The sequence below is a fragment of the Nuphar pumila genome, chromosome 2, assembly GCF_984573655.1.
Source record: "Nuphar pumila chromosome 2, dmNupPumi1.hap1.1, whole genome shotgun sequence".
NCBI lineage: Eukaryota > Viridiplantae > Streptophyta > Magnoliopsida > Nymphaeales > Nymphaeaceae > Nuphar > Nuphar pumila.
Genome location: NC_143250.1, coordinates 69,544,615 through 69,571,586, shown reverse-complemented (window position 1 = coordinate 69,571,586; position 26,972 = coordinate 69,544,615). Strand labels below are relative to the sequence as shown.

Genomic DNA, 26,972 nt, shown 5'->3' with positions numbered 1-26,972 from the left:
GGATCTTGTCTCAAGCATGAAGGTGAGGAACATTAAGAAAAGTTCAATCTGCTCTAAGTTGAAAACCAATTAAAGAACTCAAGTATATCATCACAAAATTAAATACAACCCTCAAGATACTGATAGTTTTTTCTGTCGGGCTTCCAGAAAAAGAAATTTATGATTAACGTAATTTTTGTCTCATAAGTTCTATTTAATTAAGACAGAAGAATGAGGGTGCAGCGCAGTCCAATAATTTTGTTTGCAGAACCTCATCTGCATAATTCTTATGTAAATCTTACAAATTTTACATAAAATATGAGCGCTGATTACAAGGATCATGGCCAGGATATAGTGCACAATGAAACCATCCATATACATATATTTACAGAAATAATAAGCCTCTTCTTAACCAAATGTTTTTTCGCTGCTGTAGCACATATAAAGAAAACCGTCTTCATCCTTAGAAGAATCATAGATGGAACCCATCAGGCTAGCTGTCGAAAACCACATATAGGATTCACAGGGATTAACACAATGAAATGAAGCCTCTTCTAGTAAAACGACCTAAAAAGCACAATTTGAGAGCAGAACATACCTGATGAAGGTAAGGTGTTCTTGACAAACACAAAGAGAGCCTTTCCTGGGGGAAGATGAAGCCTAACACTCAAAACATGGATAAATTGCCCAAATGCCATATCACATGGGACCAAGTATCTGTGAAAACAGAAATATAGTTTTATTATGTTGCTCATTACATTCACATACTGCTGCAGAAATATATAATCTGTTTTCCCTTTTTCTTTCATTTTCTTTTCCTCATTTTTTTTATTTTTAATCAGAGAAACCGCCCCAGGCGCAGAGACCTAGCGGCGCTGGCTCAACCTGCCGTACTGCGGTCTCTGTCCATGTCAGCGTAAAACTCTGAGGGCTTACTCCTCGACCCCAGGGAGTCGCCAAGCTTTGGCTTACGCAGGGGTGACACCCATGGGATTTGAACCTAGACTGCCCGTCAAATGGTCCAGGCCCCATCCCACTACGCCAAACCCCTTGGGTCTTTTCTTTTCCTCTTTTTCCTTAATCTGTTTTTATTGTTCATTTCGTAGGTATACAACTCTTAACGATGATAAGCATATGAATGATGCCAACAAACTTTTTTCTTTTGCAGAAAATATATGCCTATGTGGTCTTTTTTTTTATGATTCTAAGTTTGATAGAGCTACTCTTCCCTCCATTCTTTACTTCCCCAGAACCAAATCTTTCCCTCATTCTAATCCTTTAAGCACACGAGAAGCCCCTAACCATTACCATCGCCGATAACTCTTCGCTAGCATGGCATGGTGGTGTAACCCATGTTATAAGTTATAACAGAAGGCTGGAACATAATCAAAGATACAAGCCAAGTACAAGTTGAGATCAACAAGCTTTCCTGTGTAGCCAATCCAATCCCATTTACTGTTACTGTTTCTCCTATAGGAAATACCTGTGATTGTTATCATGGATGGGAAGGCCTGGTTTAAAGCCTAAAAGCCTATGCCAAGAAGAGAATGCAGCGGAGGAAGAAAATAACTCATAAACAAACTAGATGCATCATCCTGAAATGCTGGTTGCCAGTATATGGTATTGGTAGTTATCCCAGAGGGGCAGGTATTAGATGTTTGCAATGCTAGGAAAAAATAGCTGATTCAGGTTCAAGCCAGCAGAGAAGTCATAGCTGGAGTCAATCAGTGTGGGATCAGATGGGTGGTAATTCCCTAATCTGTGGACTATCCGAATCTCAGATATTTCATGATGTAGATGTAAAACCCATGAAAAAAAATTGGACCAGGGTCGGATCCAGATCCGGCCTGGACCCGATAACCCATTAGGGTTATAACACCCGACGCAGGGGGGTGAGGGTTTTTAAAACCCTCTTCCTTCCCCGCACCACTCTCCCCTTTCCCCCCTCGACTGAAAAAAAGGAAACCCCTTTGGAGTTTCCCGAATCGCACCCCCTTTCCTTTAAGAGCACGCAAGGGTGAGGGAGGAGCCCTCACCCGTGCGCTCTTCCTCCTCCTCCTCTCCTCTCTCGTTCCCTGCATGCGGCAGCACCAACGACGCTGGCCGATGCCGGCCAACGCCTCTCCCCAGGTATTCTTCTTCTCCTTTCTTTTACTTCTTCGTCTTCCTCTTTTTCGGGTTGTCGAAGGGCCGGCAGGAAGCCGACGGCCCCTACCGTGCCTTCCCCTTCTCCCCTCTTTCTCTGTGTACGCCGGAAGGTCGGTAGGAGGCCGACGACCCCTTGTCGTGCCTCCCTTCTCTCTCCCTTTCTGATTTCGGCAGGCAGGGACTTGCCCCCTGCTGCCTCTCAATCTATGGCAGGCAAGGGGCTCGCCCCTGCCTCCTTCCTGAGTTTATGTCAGGCAGAGGCTCACCCCCCTGCCGCAACCCCCCCCCCCCCCCCCCACCCCCACCACCCTTTTTGTCTCTGAACTGTCGGAAGGCTGACAACCCCTGCCATGCGCTTCCTCCCACTTCATCGTTTTTGTTAGGCAGGGGCCTCGGCCCCTGCAATTCGAGGTCCATCTATAGGGGCCAAGGCCCCTGCTGTTCGTCTTGTTCAAGCAGGGATCGAGCCCCCCTGCCATTCGATGTCTGACAAGTCTCAGCTCCTGTCGTCTGCTATATTGTCAGGCAGAGGCCTTGGCCCCTGCGTTCGTTTAGTTCTGTCATGCAGGGCCCCCTGCCATTTGAGGTTTGTCAGGCAGAGGCATTGGGCCCCTGCCATTCATTATTCTCCGGTAAGCAGGGGCCTTGGGCTCCCGCCACTCGTCAGATTCGGTATGACAGGGGCCTCGGCCCCTACCGCTCATACCCTCCGTCGGCAGAGCAGGCCCTACCACTGCCCCCTTCTTAGGGTTACCAGTAGTATGGCGGGCAGGGGCTACACCCCTGTCCCTTCGCTAATTATTGATAAGCGGACAGGGGTTGTACCCCTGTCTCTTTCTGTTCTTTAGTATGGCTACAACCTTATAAGTTTTCACACTTTCACAGATTTGCGTGACGGATCCCGCTCGTGCCCCGCAGCCCGTGTCCTACATCGCCTACAGTCGTACACACACGCGGCGACGTAACCTCCTGAGGTAGGGAAAAGAGAGGAAGAAAGGAGGAAGAGGAAGAGGGTTGCTCTTCTCCAACAGCCCTTGTTCCACCATCATTCTTCTCTATTTTTCGATTTTTATCAAAGGTACGGGTCTTCTCTTTTGATTTCAAGTGAGAAATTAAATGTCGGTTCGATTTTATGTAATATTTTGGTTGGAAAATCCATGGGAAAAACGTGTAGAGTATGTGTTCTTAAAGATCCCATGGAGGATGACTCATGGCTGTGTTTTTTTTTGTATACTTTATCCTTTTTATGAAATAGAAATTTTGTACTAGTATAACAAAATTTTTATTCTTGATGGGAGGAGTTCTTTTAGGACCCCTTTACCTGTTATCGATTTCCAATGGAGGGTTTTGATATGGGCTGTGTAAAAGCATGAAAGTATGCATTTGAAATCATGTTGTATAAATATGTTTTTCAGAAAATATGTGTAATAGTGTACTTATTGAAACCATTGAATATATATATATTGTTGAATAAGTATACACAAATAGGCTTAATGTTCATGTTAGATTCTTTTGAACACGCACATGATTTGATTTGTTTACGATTATACGTGAATGTGAGCATGTTCGAATATGCCTGATTGGGTCTTCAAAAAAAAATGGGTATTCAGTTATGCTTTTTAAATTTATTTCAAGCTTTGTTAATTAAACCAAGGTTGGCTTGTTGTGTATAAAAGAGTGGGGTTTGGTTTCATATGCTCGGAATTGATACGATACGCATTAGCAATATACTATTTCAAGTGATTCCTAGTGCTCGTGTACACTTAAAAAGAATGTGCCTAGTCATGTGATTATTTTCCAGATTTTTGCTGAAGTACGGTGGACTTAATCTGATGAATGAAATTCTTTTTATGTTTTAGTTTGATTTTAGCATGTTGGATATGAATGCATGCCGGTTAACATGTTATTGCAAAGTCTGTTTTGGTACAGGTGCATACAACCCTGAAATTTAATTTCTAGATCCGGGTTATGTTCATGTGTGTGGATGTTAACACATGTTATGAATGAAAAGTTTCACGTGCCTACATTTAGGAGACATGTTTAATTATCGTGCATTTATGGATTGATTTCAAGTGCATGTGTATACATGAAATCAAGGTGTGTTTAGCATGAACAATCTTGCATAAATGTTCTCATGTACTTATGAATCATGAATGAATGCATGGGTCTTAAATGATTTCATGAAAGCAATTTTACATGGATGGTGGTGAACACATTCATATGACTATGGTAGCTCATGCACATTGTTAAATTGGTACGAATGAATGTGCATTTGGAATCATGTTGGTATCATTGCATAAATTGATATTGTTATGATTTTTGCATAGGATGTATCGATGGTCGAAATGAATCATCATGGGTCTGGTGGGCCTCAAGCTTTGGTTTGCTCTTCCTTTATGTATTTTAAATGCATCACAAAAATCACATTTATTTTTATTGCACTATATTGCACTGTTCTATTTGTTTTTACGGGCGGGAGTCCCGTGATGGTTCTCGCGCAGGGGTAGATGCGAGCTTTTGCCTTTGCTTTTGCATGCTGAATTGCAAAAACTCAATAATTGGCTTTTAATAAAAAGATAATGAATAATAACAGTGTAATATATGTTCTGAGATCTCTCATCGGAAGAATAAGAATCTTAGAGATTCGGTTTTGGGGGACCACGAGGATACAAAAACTCCGTGTGCTTTACTTTGACCCATGAACCCGATATCGAAGTTCTTTCTCCTGACCACGGTTTTAGGGAGAGTCCGTCACTTTACCTGGGGGTGTTGTGTTCGACATAGTTGTTGTTTTGGTATACCAAAAAAGTGGCATTTGTGGGCGTGAAGGGTCCCTAGTGTCCAGATATTAGATGTTAAGGTTTAATGTTCCGAAGGTGATTCGGTCGAGAGCTAAGTTTAGAACCCAGTAATAAAATACAATTTGTGTGCTAAGTTACCCTGAGAACCTTACTTAACCTCAGAAAATTTTACTCGTTTGGTGTATCTGCGAGCAACGGTAATTAAACAAAACTTAAAATGTATGCATTTAATAGGGCATGTATATGGAAAAGAAAACTCTAAGGAAAGATAATAAAGTATTCATGCACTGCACATAAATCATGCATATTCCTACTATGCATTAGGTCATACGCATTTTACCTGTTCCCTTAATTATTACATGTTGGTGGATGCATGATGTTTAAGTTATAATGTATATTAAATGTCTTGCTTACTTAAACTGTGACTCTTTTATTTGTTAAATGTTCCTTCATGCTTAATAAATGCTCTCTGTTGCATGAATGCTTACTTGAATTATGTAATTGTCATAATTGCATTCCTCTAAATTATTGCATGAAATCTTATCTGTATTTTTTATACTCATCTATTTTATTAGAGGGATTCATACGCAGAATTCTTCGAATTTCTGATATGGTTTTTCGTAGCCGCAGGAGACCAGTGAAGCGATTAACTTCTGGTAGAGTTACGGGTGTCACATTTGTAATGAAAAAGGGCGGAAGCACCAATAGAGCAAAAGTCACTCTTTAAGAGTGACCACTAGAGCCACGAACACAAACACCAAATGTGCACACACAAAACTCTCAAATATAGAAAATGACTTAAATTCATAAGTTGGATATTATTGAAGAAAGGAAGAGAAGGGTGTAAAACCCATGCTTACAAGAGGAGAAAACCTCCTCTATTTATAGAGGAGGGAGGCACTATGAAGGGACCACAAGAGGGCTCCCTTGTAGACGTTGGGAGCCCCAACAGTCAGAAATCTGACCGTTGGGGCCCCAACGACTACAAGAGTGGGGCCCCTTGTGGTCTTGCAAAAAGACAAAATAAAAAAGAAAAAAGGAAAAAGGAAAAAAGGAAAAAAGGCAAAAAGGAAAAAAGGAAAAAGTAAAAAACAAAAATACATTGGTTGTTTTTACAAGAATACCCCTATCGGGTATTTCACTAAAAAAGAAATAGTATATATATACATATATGTATATATATACTTATATATATACGGATGTATATATATATAAGTATATGTATATATATATACATATTTTAGCACGCCCCCTCAAACTTTACGGGGAGAAGACCGAAAGTTTGCTAAGGAGAAACATAAAACGTGGAGTTGGGAGCGCCTTGGTGAAGAAGTCAGCTAGTTAATACTCTGAAGTAACATATGGTAATGAGATAGTCCCTCTGAGGTATTCGTCTCGAACATAATGGCAATCCATTTCGATATGCTTGGTCCGCTCATGAAAAGTGTGATTGCTGGCAATGTATATCGCACTTTTGTTATCACAACAGAGCTTGGTAAGAGTGGAAATGAGAACGCCCATGTCAGCAAGGAGACTTCTGAGCCATACGATTTCCATAGTTGCCATTGCCATGGCCCGATACTCAGCTTCAGTGGATGACAGTGAAACCTTCTGCTGCTTCTTGCATCTCCACGAAATGAGGGATTCACCTAAAAAATACAAAGACCCGTTATTGAGATTCGATCATTGGGATTTCCTCCCCAGTCAGCATCAGTAAAAGCAGTTAAGTCAAGAGATAAGGAAGAGGATAAGAAGAGTCCCTTGGATATAGTATTTTTGATATAATGCACAATCCTTATTACGGCTGCCATGTGAACCGAAGTAGGTGCATGCTGAAACTGGCTTGCTGCGTGAACTGCATGAGCTATGTCTGGACGTGTGATGGATAGATAGGTGAGAGATCCGATTAATTGACGGTAGGGGGTTGGATCCTCAAGAAGAACACCATCTTCAAGTCTCAGTTTTGCATTAATAACTTCGGGAGTCTCAACTTTCTTTTCATCAGATATTCCTGATTTGGTACAAATTTCTGCAGCCAATTTCATTTGAGATAAGATGTACCCACGCGGGGAATAAGCCACTTCAATCCCTAAAAAGTATCTCAAATAACCAAGGTCAGACATGTCAAAAGTTTCTTTTAACATAGACTTCACATCATTTACTCCCTTTTTGTCATTTCCAGTAATGATCATATCATCAACATATAGTAGAAGAAGCATAATAATGGAGTCACCTGTCCTTTTAACAAAAAGACCAGTGTCAGTATAGCAATGGGTTTCTTGCCATTGGGAGGATCAATGATTTCCCAAGTTTGTGCCCTTTTAAGAGCATTAAGTTCAAGTTTCATAGCTTCATTCCAATGAGCATATTGCTTAGCATCATTGTAATGAGATGGTTCATGAAAAGAGTAAAGAGCAAGTAGGCATGCTCGAAAGTTAGGAGAAAAGGAATCATACGAAACAAATCTATTTGGTATTTTGGAAATCCGATTTGATCTTCTTTGAGAGGTCTCTTCGATTGACTCACTTTGGGAAAATTTTTCAAGGGCACAAGGAGGATTTCTTTCATTCCTTCTAGAGTAGACTTGAATTTGTCTTGAAACATTTTCTTCTAAATTTTGATCATCACTTGGATGTTCAAAATGATCTTCGCTAAGGGATTCACTAGGATCAATATGATCATCTATGATGTTTTCTTGAGGCAACAAGTCAAATAGAAAGGAATAATCAATATTTTTATTTGGTTGGTGCGAAAAACCATTTTCCTCTTCAAGGAATGTGACATCTTTAGAGATATAAAGTTTGTTCTTAAGTATGTCAAAACATCGATAACCTTTTTGTTTTTCGCCATAACCCAAAAAGATACATTCAATAGCCCTAGGAGAAAGTTTATCATTTTTATGAGTTAGAACAAAACATTTACATCCAAAAATTCTTAGTCTTTTATAATCGGGAGACATATTGTAAAGTTTTTCAAATGGAGAAAGATTTTTCAAAGAGGATGAAGGAGTTCTATTGATAAGATATGTAAAGGTTAAAACTGCTTCGGCCCAAAAGGATTTTGGAATATTTCTTGAAATTAATAACGTTCTTGTAGTTTCTATTATGTGTCTATGCTTTCTTTCCGCAAGACCATTTTGTTGCGGAGTGTTGGGGCAAGAACGTTGGTGACAAATTCCATTTTCTTTTAAATAGTTTTGAAAATCATTGGACATATATTCGCCTCCCGAATCGGACCTAAGAATAGATAGATTTACCAAAAATTGATTTTTGACCATTGCATGAAATTCTTTAAAGAAGGAGAAAACTTCGGATTTGCGACTTAGAAAGTAAATCTACGTAAATCGAGTGAAGTCATCTATAAAGACCACGTAATGCGAAAAACCACCTTTAGACAAAATAGGGGAAGGTCCCCACACATCGGAATGAATAAGTTCAAATGGCTGAGTGGTAAAGTAACTTCTTTGAGGAAATTGAGTAGCTTTAGATTTCCCAAAAATGCAATATTTACAAGTCATGTAATTGTCTTTACAAGTATTGTTCAAAAACGGAAAAAGAGACATTTTTACAAAATTTGGATGACCAAGTCTCTCATGCCATATTCCAATACTTTTGTCTTTAACAAGATTGCAAGATGACTTAGATGGAAGAGTCAAAAAATCCATAAAGTAGAGGTCACCCCTTCTATGGCCTTGCCCAATCAGCTTCCCTGACTGGAGATCCTGCACGGTGCAATCTTTAGGTGAGAAAGAGACTTGGCATCCATGATCGGTGATTTGAGAAACAGAAAAAAGGTTTAAATTAATTTTAGGAACAATTCTTACTTTAGGAACGAAAAAGTTTTTAAAATCAAGTGTTCCAATACTTTCAATTTTTAAAGATGTACCACCGGCCGTTGAAACACAAGAGGATATGGGTTCGGAAAAAACATTTGAAAGAGAGTTTTTATGAGATGTCATATGAAAAGAAGCACCGGAGTCTAGTATCCACATACCTGGAGGTGATGAAGAATAGGCGATGGCGGCACCGGATGTTGAAGGAGAAGTCTTGAGAAGATGTTGGAGAACTTCGGAGATGTGATTTAGAGTTTCTTTGATATCTCCTTCTTTGGTACTTTCTTCCTTCTTTGGAGAATTTTCTCCAACCGCGGCAACCTTCCCTTTGAGTTTTGGACAAACCGGTCTAATGTGTCCCGATTCATTACAATAATGGCATATTATTCCCTTTCTAGGCCCATTACTATTTTTGTTAAAATGGGGAGGTCTATATGCTTTAACATTCGATCCGGGCCTAGTAACGGCAAAAACTTCATCACTCTTAATGCTCAAGCCAAGTCGAGTTTCTTCTTGACATATCTCGGCAAGTGCATCTTCAATAGGTAGGGCTTTGCTTCTATGGAGAAGAGATGCCCTTACTTGTTCAAATTTTGGGCGAAGACCATGAAGAAATTGGAAAAAATGTTTCTTTTCAATTTATTCCCTTCTTAATTCAATATCTTCTGGAGCCACCCACTTAGGCTCAAGAAGAGCAAGTTCATCCGAAAGAGGAGTTAGAGAACTAAAATAGTCCCGGACACTCATATCCATTTGTTTGGTGGAACGGATTTTTTCTTGACAAAAAAATTGTCGAGCAAGATCCTTTTGGGTATACATACCCTTAAGAAAAAACCAAGCCTCATTGGCCCTTCTAAATTTGGCAATATTAGCACAATTTTTAAGGTCTACTATTCATAAACCATGCCAAAATTTTGGCATGATTACTTTCCCAATCCTTAATTTTGGATTGATGATCATTAATAGTTTTGATGCGCTCATCGCCATCTAAAGCTTTTTCAACTTCATATTCAATTTTGGTGAGAACAAGAGAGGGTTCGGGAGTAGTTCCCATAACAAAACCCCAAAGTTTCTTACCTCTAAGATGATTTTCCATAGCAGAGGCCCACATGAGATAGTTGGACCCATTTAGCTTAAAAGAAAGCTCCACTTTAGAGTCACGTTCCATCGGCACCAAAAGTCCTTTCTTTCTTCAAAAGTTGAGAGGCACACGTTCCAAAGAAAAGCCCAATCACCAACTGAGCTCTGATACCATGTAATGAAAAAGGGCGGAAGCACCAATAGAACAAAAGTCACTCTTTAAGAGTGACCACTAGAGCCACGAACACAAACACCAAATGTGCACACACAAAACTCTCAAATATAGAAAATGACTTAAAGTCATAAGTTGGATATTATTGAAGAAAGGAAGAGAAGGGTGTAAAACCCATGCTTACAAGAGGAGAAAACCTCCTCTATTTATAGAGGAGGGAGGCACTATGAAGGGACCACAAGGGGGCTCCCTTGTAGACATTGGGAGCCCCAACGGTCAGAAATCTGATCGTTGGGGCCCCAACGACTACAAGAGTGGGGCCCCTTGTGGTCTTGCAAAAAGACAAAATAAAAAAGAAAAAAGAAAAAAGAAAAAAAGTAAAAAGTAAAAAGTAAAAAACAAAAATACATTGGCTGTTTTTACAAGAATACCCCTATCGGGTATTTCACTAAAAAAGAAATAGTATATATATACATATATGTATATATATACTTATATATATATACGGATGTATATATATATAAGTATATGTATATATATATACATATTTTAACAACATTTTTGTTGGACAGTTCACAGAGGGACAACGTGGCTAAGTCTTTTTCTTTATTTACTTTTATGTCATTAAAATAACTCTGATATGTCTTTTGCAATTAATGTTAGATACTCTCTCTTTCATGATTAATAAATAATGAGTTGCTATGGTTTGGGATGATAAATGTAAGCTCTATTGTGGTTGGTTGTTTTATCCAATTGGAAGTGGAATTGTAAAGGCCTCGGGTTTCTGGAAAAGTTTCCGCAATGGTTTAAAAAAAATGTGTTTTCAAGGGGTATGAGTTGGGGTCGTTAAAGTAGACATGAGAGAACAACTTAATTATTGAAAGGCAAAGTCACTAGTAGGAGGTTTAAAAAAATCTTAGTTGCATCCAGTTGCATTTTATGATGGAAGTCTTAAATGGTTAGGGGCTACATTTTTGTCACTTTTGGTGAGAAAACAGTGAGAAAATAAGAGAAAGATTGTTGGGAAGAAAATAAATAAAATAAGAAAAAACCTTTTTTCATTCAATTCCTAGCCCATGACTACACAAAAAGGATCTTCCCTTTTTACATAATGATCAAGAAAGAAATAACAAGACTACACAAAATAGGGGTAAAAGACAAAAATACCCCTATAAGCAACCAAAAAATCTAATATGTAAATGACATTCTTCAACACTCCCCCTCAAGTTGGGGAGAAGGTATCGATTATTCCCACTTTGCTTACAATATCTTTAAGTCTGTATTTTTTTTTATATTTACACAGAGAAACCACCCCCAAGAACAGAGACCTAGCTCTGCTTGCCGTACTTATGGTCACTGTCCTAACAGCATATACCTCTGTGGGCTTACCCCTTGCCCCTAGGGAGTCGCCATTTAAGTCTATATTTGCAAACAACTTTAGTGAGAATATCAACAAGTTGAATATGTGACCTCACATATGTCACCTGGAATAATTTGGCTTCAACCTTCTCCCTTATGAAGTGAGAATCTATATCTATATGCTTTGTCCTTTCGTGGTAAATTGGATCAGAGGCTAGTTGAATGACTGCCTTATTGTCTCTTGATAGAGCAATGGGAGTTTTTACATTCACTGTAGGGCACATGTCAGACACGTGTTGGGGGTTGGTCTGCCGTGTTAGATCCGAGTCCGACTTGGACCTGAGCTCGACCCGCGACCCGGCTTCTCGAAGGATTGAAAGCCTGCACCTTTTTAAAGACGCAGGCTGTGAGATGAGGGGCAAAACCCTCGCCCCTTCTCTCTCCTCTGCTCTGTCTCCCGTCTCCGGCCCCTTGCATACGTCGGTGACCTCCGAGCGCTGGTGATCTCCTGTTAGCGACCCTCCCTATCGCCTTTCTCTCCCTCTCTTCATGTATCACGTTCCCCTTTTTCCCTCTGAGATTTCTCGACGATCATCGTCGCCAACGACTGCGGCCTCCGGCGACAGTGCTATTGGCATCCTCACCCTGACCTTCCACCTTCGTCGCAGCCCTGCACCTGGTGTTTCGGCAGGCCCCGACAAAGATCGCCATCGTCGGCAACCACCCCAGTCTGACAACCCCCTGCGAAGCGACTACTGACTCCTCTCTTCTCCGGCCACCTAACGTCGACAAACCCGAGAGCATCTTCTCTGTCGTTCGCTCCCTCTCTATGTGTTTGCCTTGCTACACCGCAGCCTTTCCCCCTGCGAGTCCCGACAATGAGACCCTCCGTTTTCGACCTCGTCGGCTACCTCTCCTTCCTTCATCCATTTTCGCCCATCGAAGGAGGTCCTGACGCTACCGCCATCGCCTTCGCTTGTGCTGTCCCCGGACTCCCCCGTCGTGGTTGTCTTCGCAGGTAATTCCCCCTTTTCCCGTTTGTTGGCAGTGGACTAGAGCCACCATCATGGGTGGCTCTGGGTCTACCACGGAGGGAGGTGTTGAGCACCTCTCCTCCTCGTTGGCTTCTTCTTCTTTTTTCCCCGTCTTCGCTGTGAAGGGGTTGGGCCCCTCCCTGTTGTCCTAATTTCATAGGGGAGGGGTTGAGCCCCTCCCTGGTGCCTTGTTTCCGTAGGGGAGGGGCTGAGCCCCTCCCTGCCTTTCGTTTCCACAAGGTAGGGGCCGAGCCCCCCTCCCTGGTCCTTTTGTTTGCATGGAGAGGGCCGAGCCCCTCTTTGCTCCCCCTCTCTCGCGTTTTGGGAAATCTATCTATTCTTAGATCCGATTCGGGAGGCGAATATATGTCCAATGATTTTCAAACCTATTTGAAAGAAAATGGAATTCTTCACCAACGTTCTTGCCCCAACACTCCACAACAAAATGGCCTTGCGGAAAGAAAGCATAGGCACATAATAGAGACTACAATAACGTTATTAATCTCAAGAAACATTCCAAAATCTTTCTGGGCCGAGGCGGTTCTAACCTCTTCGTATCTTATCAATAGAACTCCTTCGTCCTCCTTGAAAAATCTTTCTCCTTTTGAAAAACTTTACAATATGTCTCCCGATTATAAAAGACTAAGAATTTTTGGATGCAAATGCTTTGTTTTAACCCACAAGAATGATAAACTCTCTCCTAGGGCTATTGAATGCATTTTTTTGGGGATATGGCAAAAAACAAAAAGGATATCGATGTTTTGACATACTTAAAAACAAGCTTTATATTTCTAAAGATGTCACATTCCTTGAAGAGGAAAGTGGTTTTTCGCCCCAACCAAATGAAAATATTGATTATTCATTCTTATTTGACTTATTGCCTAAAGATGATCATATTGATCCTAATGAATTCCTTAGTGAAGATCTTGTTGAACATCCAAGCGATGATCAAAACTTAGAAGAAAATGGTTCAAGACAAATACAAGTCTACTCTAGAAGGAATGAAAGGAATCCTCCTTGTGCCCTTGAAAGATTTTCCCAAAATGAGTCCATCGAAGAGACTTCTCAAAGAAGGTCAAATCGAATTTCCCGTTGCTCGAATGACTAGTGTTCGAGCTCTTATTGCTATAGCCGCAGTTAAAAAATGGCCAATTTTTCAACTTGATGTTAAAAATGCCTTTTTGAATGGTAATTTAAATGAAGAAGTGTATATGGAACCACTTCCAGGTATGGATTTAAATGGAAAAATTTTGAAATTAAAAAAGGCTTTATATGGTCTTAAGCAAGCACCTAAAGCTTGGTATGATAGGTTTAGTAACGTATTAATAAATTTAAGCTTTTCTTCTTGTTATACTGACACTGCTCTTTTTGTGAAGAGAATAGGTGACTCCATTATTATGCTTCTGTTGTATGTTGATGATATGATCATCACTGGGAATGACAAAAAGGGAGTAAATGATGTTAAGTCTATGCTAAAAGATACCTTTGATATGTCTGACCTTGGTTATTTACGATATTTCTTAGGTATTGAAGTGGCTTATTCCGAACGTGGATACATCTTATCTCAGATGAAGTTAGCTGCTGAAATTTGTACCAAATCAGGAATATCTGACGAAAAGAAAGTTGAGACTCCCGAAGTTATCAATGCAAAACTTAGACTTGAAGATGGTGTTCTTCTTGAAGATCCAACTCCCTACCGTCAATTAATTGGATCCCTCACTTATCTATCCATCACCCGTCCTGACATAGCTCATGCGGTTCATGCAGCAAGCCAGTTCCAGCACGCACCTACCACAGTTCATATGGCGGCCGTAATGAGAATTGTGCGATATATCAAAAATACCATCTCAAAGGGACTCTTCTTATCCTCTTCCTCATCTCTTGAATTGACTGCTTTTACTGATGCTGACTGGGGAGGCAATCCCAATGATCGTATCTCAATTACGGGTCTTTGTATCTTTTTAGGAGAATCTCTCATCTCGTGGAGATGTAAGAAGCAACAGAAAGTCTCCTTATCATCTACTGAAGCTGAGTATCGGGCTATGGCGATGACAACTATGGAAATCGTATGGCTCAGAAGTCTCCTTGCCGACATGGGCGTTCTCATTTCCACTCCTACCAAGCTCTGCTGTGACAACAAAAGTGCGATATACATTGCCAGCAATCACACCTTTCATGAACGGACAAAGCATATCGAGATGGATTGCCATTATGTTCGAGACGAATATCTCAGAGGGACTATTTCGTTACCATATGTTACTTCAGAATATCAGCTGGCTGACTTCTTCACCAAAGCGCTTCCAACTCCACGATTTATGTTCCTCCTTAGCAAACTTTCGGTCTTCTCCCCGTAAAGTTTGAGGGGGCGTGTTAAAAAATATATATATATATATACTTATATATATATACATCCGTATATATATAAGTATATGTATATACATATATGTATATATATATTATTTCTCATTTAGATAAATACCCGATAGGGGTATTCTTGTAAAACCACTTATGTATTTTTCTCTTTTTTATTTTTTCTCTTTTTCCCTTTTTCCTTTTCTTTTTTTCTTTATTTTTCCTTTTTTGTAAAGACCACAAGGGGGCCCCACACTTGTAGTCGTTGGGGCTCCAACGGTCAGATTTCTGACCGTTGGGGCTCCCAACGACTACAAGGGAGCCCCCCCCTTGTGGTTCCTTTAGTGCTTCCCTCCTCTATAAATAGAGGAGGTCTTCCCCTCTTAAATGTATGGGTTTATACCCCTCTCTCTCTTCTCTTCTTCAATAATATCCAACTTATGACTTTAAGTCATTTCCATATTTGAGAGTTTTTGTGTGTGCACATTTGGTGTTTGTGTTCTTGGCTTTAGTGGTCACTCTTTAAGAGTGACATTTGCTCTATTGGTGCTTCCGCCTCTTTTCATTACAGGCCCTCCCCTCTCCCCTCTCGTCTTTTAATAGGGAGGGGGCGCACACAGGGCCTGCCCCCTGTGTCGCCGGAGGCTCCCCTCCCCCTGTGGGCTGCCAGTCCCCTCGAAAAGGGTTTTAAAGGGGCTGGCACGGGTTGGATCCGGGTCGGGTCTGGACCCGACCCGGGTCCGATCTTTTTTTTAATTTTTTTTTTTATAACTGGTTTTTACAGTATGAATTACTTAATTTTTCAGAAATCAATTTACCGAGAAAATTGGTAGAGATGGATCCTAAAGAAGAACTTGAATCTATGAAGAATGAACGAAGAGACGATACACGAAGGTTGAATCAAGGCGGCCAATGATCAATAAGAAACAATATCACTTGACAAAGGGAATACAGGAAATTAGCAACAATAAGAAGCAATAATTTGTCATGTTTTTTTTGGACGTGAACTTAACAATAAAAGGTAGTTGTCACAAATAATTTTTTTTAGCAAGACTAGATATCAAGATCAAATTTGAATTGAATTTTCACGATTATCACAAATTAAAAAAGAAAATGAGAGGTTTAGAATGACGTCAATCCGATTCTTAGGTTTGATGGATCATATTTGACCAGAGTGGACAGTCGAGGAAGCAAAAGCGAGAAGCGAGGCACTTTCAAAATTTTAGGAAGTGGGAAGCATGGAACGACTTAGAAGTGAACCAGGAATCATCTCTGAAGCGACCTAGGAAGCAAGGGGAAAGCGAAAAAAGAGAAAAAAAGAAAAAGTGTGCTTCCCAATTTTTTATTATGCTTAGGGGAAGCGTGCTTCCCCACTCCCTATGGGGCTTCCAATAACTCTAGATTTGACCAAGAAGGAATAGAATAGGGAGGGAGACAAAAAATGTGACCCAAATACAATTCAATAAGGGTCGATGGAATAAACTTCAAAGACGAGTTCAAGAAAGAGAAAATCAAACAATATGCAAATTTGATTTAAGAAAAACATAAAACGAGAAAGTAATGCAGATTTGAGGAAGAATGAGGGAACGAGAAGAAAAGCATATTTGAGAAAGGTATTCAAGAAAAGAAATGCAGATTTGAGGAAGAATGAAAAAATGAGAAGAAAGAAGAAGATTAGAAGAACCAACTGCCACTTAAAGAAGATTAGAAGAATGAACTACCACCTGAAGAAGAATGAAAAAATGAGGAAGAAGAAGATTAGAAGAATCAACTACCACTTGAAGGAAAGAGAGATCGGATCTTGAAGTTCACCAGGATTTTCCAGCCATGCTCCGGATCATGGCTCTATAAGAAAATATGCGTAAGCACGAAACCACTAGCCACTTGAAGGCTTTACAAGATTACAATCATACAAGTGCACATGCACAAGTCCTCCATGGGAGAATACAAAGATCAATAAGACACATAAAAAGTACACAAGAAGTAAAAAAATGTAGACCTTATTATTGATAAAGTGCTTCATATACAAGGGGGAACAACCCCCATATTTATACACAAAAGTGGGGAAGGAGAGGACCATTGGGAGCTCTCAATGGAGTCGTTGGGAGCTCCCAACTGTCATATTTATGACCGTTGGGAGCCCCTAAGGGTCCTCCAATATTACAAATAAAGAAAAAAAAAAGAAATAAAAAAAAGAAAAGAAGATAATTGTTTTAATAAAACAATTTTATTACAACAACAACAACTACGCCTTCATCCCAAAATAATTAGGGTCGGCGATATGAACCAAAAAAGAAAATCATTATGGGTCTTCCACATGAATCATTCTCCTCCAATCATTTATATCGAATGCCATGTCCTCGGTGAGGTTCAAAGCATTCATATCCTTTCCTATCACCTCCATCCATGTCTTCCTAGGCCTACCCCGACCTCTTTTAACTAATATATTTTCCCATTTCTCTATCCTTCTAACGGGAGCATCATTAGGCAAACCACCGTAAACGATTTTCAATTTTATTACATGAGTAAAATGATAAAAATGCCCCTTAGGGTATATACCTATAAAATTGGAAATAACCGTGTGTGTGTATACAATCTTAACACCCCCCTCAAACTTACGGTGTAAACATCAAAACTTTGTTGAGAAGAAAAAGGAAATGTGGGGCAGTAAGAGGCTTAGTGAAGAGGTCCGCAAGTTGAAATTCTGAAGTGACAAAAGGCAACTCAATAGTTCCTCTCAAGAATTCATCATAATGACAGTTCAGCTCGATGTGCTTGGTGCGCTCATGAATGGTGTGGTTGCTGGCAATGTAAATTGTGTTTTTATTATCGCAACACATCTTCGAAGGGTTAGAGACATCAACACTCATATCCCTAAAAAGATTTCTTAATCATACAAGTTTCATAGTTGTAGTGGTCATAGCTTTATATTTTGCTTCAGTGAAAGACAACGAGACCTTCTGCTGCTTTTTGCATCTCCAGGCAATCAGAGAATCTCCTAAAAAGACACAAAAACCAGTAGTTGAGATTATATAATTGAGATTTTCTCCTTAATCAACATCAATATAAGAAAGTAAATTTAAAGATCGAAGATGAAGATAGAAACAACCCATTGGTTAAGGTATTCTTGATATATCTGATGATTCATAATACAACACTCACACGTACACTTATGGGAGCATGCTAAAACTAACTAGCAAAGTGAACGATATGAGTGATATCTAGTTTGATAATTGACAAATATTTATACACAAAAGTGGGGAAGGAGAGGACCATTGGGAGCTCCCAATGGAGTCGTTGAGAGACCCCAACGACTCTACGATCATTTTGACCATAGAGCCCCTAAGGGTCCTCCAATATTACAAATAAAGAAAAATAAAAAGAAATGAAAATAACTATTTTAATAAAACAGTTTTTATTACATGAGTGAAATGACAAAAATGCCCCTTATGGCATATACTGTTAAAATGTAAACTGTAATACATATATTATTTAATATTATTATATTTTTCCTTTTATTATTTTCTTTTTCTATTTTCCTTTATTTTCTTTTTTAGCATCTAGTTCAATAAAAACTAGATGTTTGATCCAGTCAAGTTCCTGTTGGAACTTGACTGTGCAAATAGTTGTTGGATTGTAGTCCAACAGTTATAATATGAGTCGTTGGACTAGTCCAACGTCTCTTTTGGAAAGCTCAAAATGAGCTCTCCTCTCTCTTTCACTTTTTTGTATATATAGGGGTGAACCCCTTCAATGTAAATAACTATGTTTTTTAAGCATTTTGTGCATGAATAAAGTATTATTTATTTTTCAAGTGTTCTTTCTTTTATACCCTTTCAAGGGTCATGCTTGTAGTGTCTCCAATAGACACTTGTTTGTAAGTTATTCGTGCATTTGTTGAAGACCACAATTTCATTACATGGTATCAAAGCTACAGAATCCTTAGATCTTGAAGTGCCGTCACCTCGATTTTCATGCCACATTTACAAAAAGTGTTTCATAACCTTGTTCTTGGCTCAAGAAGATTTGTTTGAAGAAAGGCGAACTTGTGCTACAAAAAAAATGGTTTTGTATCCTCTCACTTATTCCCTTGTCTACTCTTTTTCTTTTCTTTTCTTTTTTTTCTCTCTCTCCTAATCTATTCCTCTATTACCCTTGTAAAAGATGGATGACACCATCATTCCTATGAAGCTAAATGATACTAACTATGTAATGTGGGCTTCAATTATGAAGCAATGCATTTGGGGGAAATGTTTATGGGGTATAGTGGATGGTTCCGATTCGAAACCTAAACTATCTCTTACCAAGAAAGAGGGTGATAAAGAGGTTCCTTTAACGGAAGAAGAGAAGAGTAAGGCGTTAGCCACTTATGAAAAGAAATGGAAAGAGTGGAGGATAGGGCATGCAAAAATTATGTCATGGCTCATCAATAGCATAGACATTAAAAAATGCTCTAGTTTAGCTAAGTTTGAGCATGCCGATAAGGCTTGGGAATACCTCAAAAACATGTATTCCCTTAAAGATATTGCACATGTGTGCAATTTACAATACAAAGTTCGGACAATAACTCAAAAAGATAAAACTATTCGAGAATATTACAATGAGTTGTCCGAACTTTGGGAAGAGTTGGCTCTTCTTGAGCCCAAATGGCATTGTGCCGAAGATATCGAGCTTCGCCAAAAGCAACTCAATATGGAACATTTCTATCAATTTGTGAATGGCCTACGGCTGAAATTTGAATCCACCAAATCGGCCCTTTTACATTGTGGAAAAATTCCTTCTATTGTTGATACTATAGAAGAGCTCACTATGTAGGAAAATAGACTTAGAAAAAGTACTCCAAAAGTTAATGATGACTTAGTTTTAGTTGTGTCTAGAACAAGGATTCATACTCATACTTACAAGCTGCCTCATTTTGGAAGGCAAAACGGTGGACTTTGATAAAAGAAAAGTCATTTGTCATCATTGTCATGAATCGGGGCATCATAGGCCTCAATGTCCAAAGTTAAAAAAAAGAGAAGCAAAAAGAGTTGCATATGTTGAATCTGAGTCAAAAGATCAAGATACACCTGTATCTATGGCTCAACTGATGAAAATCCTTCAACCGGGGTATTATTTATTTTTCAAGTGTTCTTTCTTTTATACACTTTCAAGGGTCATGCTTGTAGTGTCTCCAATAGACACTTGTTTGTAAGTTATTCGTGCATTTGTTGAAGACCACAATTTCATTACATGGTATCAAAGCTACAGAATCCTTAGATCTTGAAGTGCCTTCACCTCGATTTTCGTGCCACATTTACAAAAAGTGTTTCATCACCTTGTTCTTGGCTCAAGAAGATTTGTTTGAAGAAAGGCGAACTTGTGCTAAAAAAAATTGGTTTTGTATCCTCACTTATTCCCTTGTCTACTCTTTTTCTTTTCTTTTCTTTTTTTTTTTGCTCTCTCCTCCTAATCTATTCCTCTATTACCCTTGTAAAAGATGGATGACAATGATAAGATCACCATCATTCCTATGAAGCTAAATGATACTAACTATGTAATGTAGGCTTCAATTATGAAGCACCACATTTGGGGGAAATGTTTATGGGGTATAGTGGATGGTTCCGATTCGGAACCTAAACTATCTCTTACCAAGAAAGAGGGTGATAAAGAGGTTCCTTTAACGGAAGAAGAGAAGAGTAAGGCGTTAGCCACTTATGAAAAGAAATGGAAAGAGTGTAGGATAGGGCATGCAAAGATTATGTCATGGCTCATCAATAGCATAGACATTAAAAAATGCTCTAGTTTAGCTAAGTTTGAGCATGCCGATAAGGCTTGGGAATACCTCAAAAACATGTATTCCCTTAAAGATATTGCACATGTGTGCAATTTACAATACAAAGTTCGGACAATAACTCAAAAAGATAAAACTATTCGAGAATATTACAATGAGTTGTCCGAACTTTGGGAAGAGTTGGCTTTTCTTAAGCCCAAATGGCATTGTGCCGAAGATATCGAGCTTCGCCAAAAGCAACTCAATATGGAACATTTCTATCAATTTGTGAATGGTCTACGGCCGAAGTTTGAATCCACCAAATCGGCCCTTTTACATTGTGAAAAAATTCCTTCTATTGTTGATACTATAGAAGAGCTCACTGTGTAGGAAAATAAACTTAGAAAAAGTACTTCAAAAGTTAATGATGACTGAGTTTTAGTTGTGTCTAGAACAAGGATTCATACTCATACTTACAAGCCGCCTCATTTTGGAAGGCAAAACGGTGGACTTTGATAAAAGAAAAGCCATTTGTCATCATTGTCATGAACCGGGGCATTATAGGCCTCAATGTCCAAAGTTAAAAAAAAGAGAAGCAAAAAGAGTTGCATATGTTGAATCCGAGTCAAAAGATCAAGATGCACTTGTATCTATGGCTCAACTGATGAAAATCCTTCAACCTCTTTTCAAAGGGGTATCATCATCAACCAAAGCCTCAACTGGAGCGGCAGTTGCATCTTTTTCCGAACCAGGTAACTTTCCTTGGCTTTTAGATTTTGGTGCTTGTTTTCACATGACCCCAAATGTTAATAGTCTATCCGAATGTCTTAAAAATAACTCGAGTATGTTAAAGGTTTTTACAACCGATGGCACATCTCTTGAAGGAAAAGGAATAGAATGTTTTGAAAATCTTCAAAAATCCCAAAAAAAATTATCCCAGAAGTTAGATATATCTCTAAACTTAATTTGAATCTCTTATCTGTTTCACAAATATCTGACTATGGATATAATATCTCATTCTCTTCTCATAGTTGTTGAGTACAGGATCGCCAGTCAGAAAAGATGATTGGAGAAGGCCATAGAGACGGGACTCTATTACATGGACTTTTTGGAATTACCCAAGAATGCATTTTGTTATAATGTTCAGAAATTAGAATTGGATTTATGGCACAAAAGACTTGGCCATCCTCATGTCTAAAATTCAATATTTTCCAAGTTTGAGAAAATTTTGTAATTCTGAAAATTTTTCTTGTAAAGACTGCATTATTGGCAAAATGAAAAGGTTATCATTTCTAACAAGTGCACAAAATAGGGGTAAAAGACAAAAGTAACCCTATCAAGTAACAAAAAAAATCTAATAACATGTACATGACATTCTTCAACAGGAAGCACAACATATAAAACTATATAGACCTTTGTAGAGTACTGAGAAACTTCATAGAAAATGATGCAAGGAATTTCAGAGGAAAATAATAATTAAGACTAAGGATAAAATGACACAACTCTACCAAATAAGACTAAGGAATTTCAGAGGAAAATTATAAATAAGACTAAAGATAAAGATAAAATTGGCAGGAGTAATATATTCTGTTATGGCATCACTGAGAAAGGGACTTATGTTGGGAAGCAAATTCTCAAGAATATTGGTGAGATGTGAAAGCATGAAGGTGACATCACTGGAATCTCATTCCTATTCACTCTTAAGTCACCATACCAGGCTTCTCACTTTATTTTCCATTTTAAATTGGATGGGAAGATCTCTGCAGAACTCAGCAGCCTATTGACCTGTTCAGGACTGCAGCCACAAACTACTAAATTAATCCTATGAAACCCTTAATTTGAGGTTCCTACACCATGGGACTTTTGCCACAAGCATGATGCTGGGCTTGCAGCCATGTCCATTAAATCACAGACACCAATGTTGAGTATTTGACAGCAGTGTATCCATTCAACTCTTCCTTGCCTATTTCTATTATTCTGTTTGAAGATCAGTTCACAGAGACACAGTAACAAGGAAAAAAAATACAACCTTGACTATGGCTAAGACACTACCAATTTACCATCCAGATACTAGATGCACATTAATGCAAACTTCACAACTAAGCATGCACAAATACAAACCAAGCCGAAGACACGAAATGAAAACTGCAGATGGAGGATTCTGAATTGGGGACCACAGATGAGTAGGATTATTAATAACTCATTAAAGGTAAAAGAAAAACCTTGTCACTGCTTGATGCAACTTATGTCAGACTAGACTTAATGCAATAATGTGTTTCCTTTGGTTTTTTCTTCTTCTGCTTTTTTTTTCTTCAATACACGTTAAGCATTAAAGATTCACTCAAGTATCCTATGCCGTGCCTTGTGAAATGCCTGTGTCCAGATGGAAATCAGTGGTGCTAATAATCCTGATAATGCATAAATTGCATAGATTTTAGATTCCATACAAGGGCTGGGGTCGTTATTTTAGCCCTTATAGACCTATAAATCAAAATAGCTTTGTAGAGAGTCCATTGAGTAGAGTGAAGAGTTTGTTGCAAGCTTAATCTTTATCAAGAATTCAGAGGTTCACGAAAAAGAACATTTCACTTCTCCAACATAGAAAGGCCCAATTCAGATGGTCATAGAGTACTTGCAGCTGAGAACTTACTTTCGCTTCTCCAATTCAGGAAGATCAGCCCTCGAATACCTTTCAACAATCACCTAATACACAGGAAAAAACAAAAAGAAAAAACTACACCACGTCATGATCAAGTAAGGTATGGCAATACCAAAAAAGGAATGGTATATATGTTATATAGTCTCTCTCCAAAAACTGCAGAATTGTGACTAAGAAAACGTCATCATAGCTTCAAAACACATTCAAGTTTAGCTCTCCTTATTTATCACATTGCAGTTTACAAACATGATGAGCATCCTGTGACAAACTTCAAACAAAATCTCCCTCACGGAAAAACCAAGAGATCCTGTATGTGCTAGCACTACAAATTAAATGAACAGATCGCACAAGGTGAAGAGTGGAGATGAATATATGACCTCGAACTACCCCATTTTTAAAGTAACATGTGCTTCCCCGACCAGCAGAATTATTTACAGACTGCAAGAAATATATCGCTCTTGCAGCTATAGAGACTTGCGAACCTTGCAGATACTTTCCAAAATAAGGGCACACCACTGAAAATCACAGGCATTTTACTTGCCATGTAAGACACTTGCGGTGATAAGTGGAAGATATTTAGCAAGAGATTTCATGTAATGCATCAGTGAGAAGACATGCTAAGAGTTTTCACAGCAGTACAGAATCTGCTAGCATGATGATCCATATGGTTAATAAATGGAAGGTGTTTAGCAAGTAGATGATTGCCACAAGTGATGTTCATCAAGACAGAGACGAAATAATGCAATAGCATCACTTAGAAGTTAGAAGTTGGAAAATTCATTAGAAACGGGGGATGTGTACAAAGAAAAGATAAATCTAAAACTAAACTCGAATGGCTCTGAAACTTCTATGCAGCTCGTAGTCATCAAAATGAAAAGAAATGATAATTACTAATTTACGACGACAATGATGAAGAAAGGTGTTTCTCTCAAGTACATTAGAATAATTAAAGATATGTATGAAGGAGTAGTAACCAATGTCCGCACTTGTGGAGTGGTGACGACCAATTTTCCTATAACGGTTGGGTTACATCAAGGATCTGCTTTAAGCCCTTTCCTATTTGCTATAGTGATGGATGAGCTTACGAGATCAATTCAAGAAAATGTGTAGTGGTCTATGTCACAAGGATTCGGCTAGCAGGGTGCCGCACCCGCGTCGACGCGACTCGATGCGGGTGCGGCACCGGGTGCGGTCAACCCAACCCTGGGTGCGTTGACCGCACCCAGGGTCATTTTTGTTCAATTTTTTTTGGATTTTTTTTTAAAAAAATTTGCCCTATGAAATGGGCTGCGGAATTAAAAAAATTCTTTGGGGGGGTGCTGCCCCCCTATAACCCCCCCCCCGCCAGGGGCGGCCCCCCCTGGACCCCCGCCCGCTGACCGCACAGCGGGACCCGCGCCGGGGGGAGCCCCCAGACCCCCCTTCCTGCAAGGGCAAAAACAATGAATCAGGCTCCACAACTCATCACTTTCATCTTTGGGGTGAACGTGCTAACATGCATAAATGTCATGGACCTTAACAACTACCATACATTCATACATATACACTATACAAAAAATATATGTATATATATATATATTTTACATTTTTGCCCCTGCCGCACCCCCGCACCCGGGTTTTTTGGAAGTGCCGAATCCCCGCACCTGCACCTGCACCCATGTGACATAGGCCGTGGTGTATGTTGTTTGCTGATGATATTATTTTGATTGATGAGTCTAGAGTTGGGGTTAATGCTAAGTTAGAATTATGGAGACAAACATTGGAAGCAAGAGTTTTAAGTTGAGTAAGAGTAAGACAGAATACATGGAATGTTGGTTTAGTAAGCAACGAAGTAGTGATGGGAGTGTAGTGAAGCTTGGTGAGCAAGAAATACCGGTGGATGATTGTTTCAAATATTTGGGATCTATCATTCAAAAGTATGGAGAAATTGATGGATATGTAAATCATAGGATAAAGGTTGGGTGGATGAAATGGAAAAGTGCAACTGGAGTGGTGTGCGATCGTAGAATGCCATTGCGGTTGAAGAAGTTTTATAGGACAACTATTAGGCCTGCTTTACTATATGGTACGGAATGTTGGGCTGCCAAGAGACATTATATTCAAAAAATGAGTGTAGCTGAGATGCGTATGTTGAGATGGATGTGTGGAAATACAATAAAAGATAAGATTCGGAACGAGGAGGAGAAGGATTCATGTGGAAGACCCATAATGATTTTTCTTTTTTGGTTCATATCGCCGACCCCAATTATTTTGGGATGAAGGCGTAGTTGTAGTTGTAGTTGTTGTTGTTGTTGTTGTTGTTGTACGACGACTAAGAGCAACTAAAATGAAATTCAATTGGTTTCGATGGAATTGTTGTACCCGTTCAAAACACTCCTCAGGTTTTCAACCAAGTCTCCATGAAGATCGCAATAATCAAAACCTAGAAATATAAAGATCTCAACAAAAACAAAACGATATTTTACAAGATCAAGATCCAAACAACTCCCATAGCCCCAGATTTTAACCCCCCCCCCCCGCCCCCACGACATCTTCAATGTAACAAACACAACAAAACAGATGCGAAAATCAAACCCTAGAATAGGAATAAGGGGACATTTCAACACAACGGAACAATTTGTATCCAAATTGGGCTTATACTGACAAGAATTCGGCTTAAACAAGCTAAAAAACACGAAATTAAGTAACGAACGTCGCAATTATCACCAAGTTAGAGTGAAAGAACCGAACTTTTACCGGAATTCGATCGGAATATTTAGCGAGGATTTCTTCAGATTCGGTTCTCCTTTCCTCTGCACAACGAGAAAACGAAAAGGTAGGAATGGTAAGCTACGGAGAGGAAATCAAAGGGAAAAAGAAAAGGAATAAATTGAAGGAATTTTACCTAGAGAGAATTCATCCCTGAACTGTCTCGTCATCTTCATTGATGATGATGGTGCGTGATGACGGGTGATGACTGGAGAAGCAGCCACGAAGAAACTTATTTCAAGCCCTGAGGGGGGTTGGCGTATTGGGTGGGCCTTGGCTGCTAGACGGGACGGGCAGTCAAGATTCGATTCGCATGGGCGTCGCTCCTCTGCGCAACATATAGGTCCCGGGTAGGGCTGGTAAATGAACCGAGCCGTTCGTCGTTCAGCTCGGTTTGGCTCGTTCAAAGCTCGTCTGTGATAGGCCCATATAGCCAATGAGACGATCATGAGTTGGCTCCACATACTTACCGAGACAAGCACAAACAGTGCATGTTCGTCTCGGCTTGACTCTTTTAGGCTCGTCATCTAAATGAACCATTTATGAGTTGTTGGGCTCGTCCAATGTTCATAAACTCGTTAAAGCTCGATTGCTCGTCTAGGTTCGTATGCTCGCATGTTAACGAGCCATTCAAGAGTTGTTCAGCTGGTCTAATGCTCGCAAACTTGTTAGAGCTCGGTTTCTCGTTTAGGTTGGTACGCTTGCAACTTAACAAGCCATTTACGAGCTGTTCGGCTAGTCTAATGCTTGCAAACTTGTTCGAGCTCGGTTGCTTGTTTAGGTTCGTCTACTCGCACTAAAATATAAAAATTATTTTAAAAAATTCAGAATCACTAGTAGAACCAAACAATATTTTAAAAAAATCTTGACTCACTAAAAAATGTTTTTAAAAGTTCATTTAGCATAAAGCAATATCTTACAAAATCCTGACTCATTGAAAAACATTTTTAAAGATCCAAACTAATTGAAAAAATATTCTTAAAAATTCAATCAGTGCAAAAAATATTCTAGAAAATGCAGATTCATTGACAAAACTAATTTTTAAAAATAAAGACT

At 39.3% G+C, this 26,972-nt stretch overlaps 1 protein-coding gene across 1 annotated transcript; it reads right to left on the bottom strand.

Annotated features, from left to right (window-relative positions):
* Nucleotides 1–141: 141 nt before the first annotated feature.
* On the bottom strand, nt 142–26,380 carry LOC149845708 (autophagy-related protein 8i-like). The gene is made up of 5 exons (XM_089989098.1): nt 26,053–26,380; nt 25,905–25,960; nt 23,160–23,212; nt 578–696; nt 142–476 (listed from the first exon to the last, which is right to left on the bottom strand). Exons 1-5 carry the CDS (start codon nt 26,378–26,380, stop codon nt 388–390), a joined length of 645 nt encoding a protein of 214 aa, XP_089845224.1. The 3' UTR covers nt 142–387.
* Nucleotides 26,381–26,972: the final 592 nt, after the last annotated feature.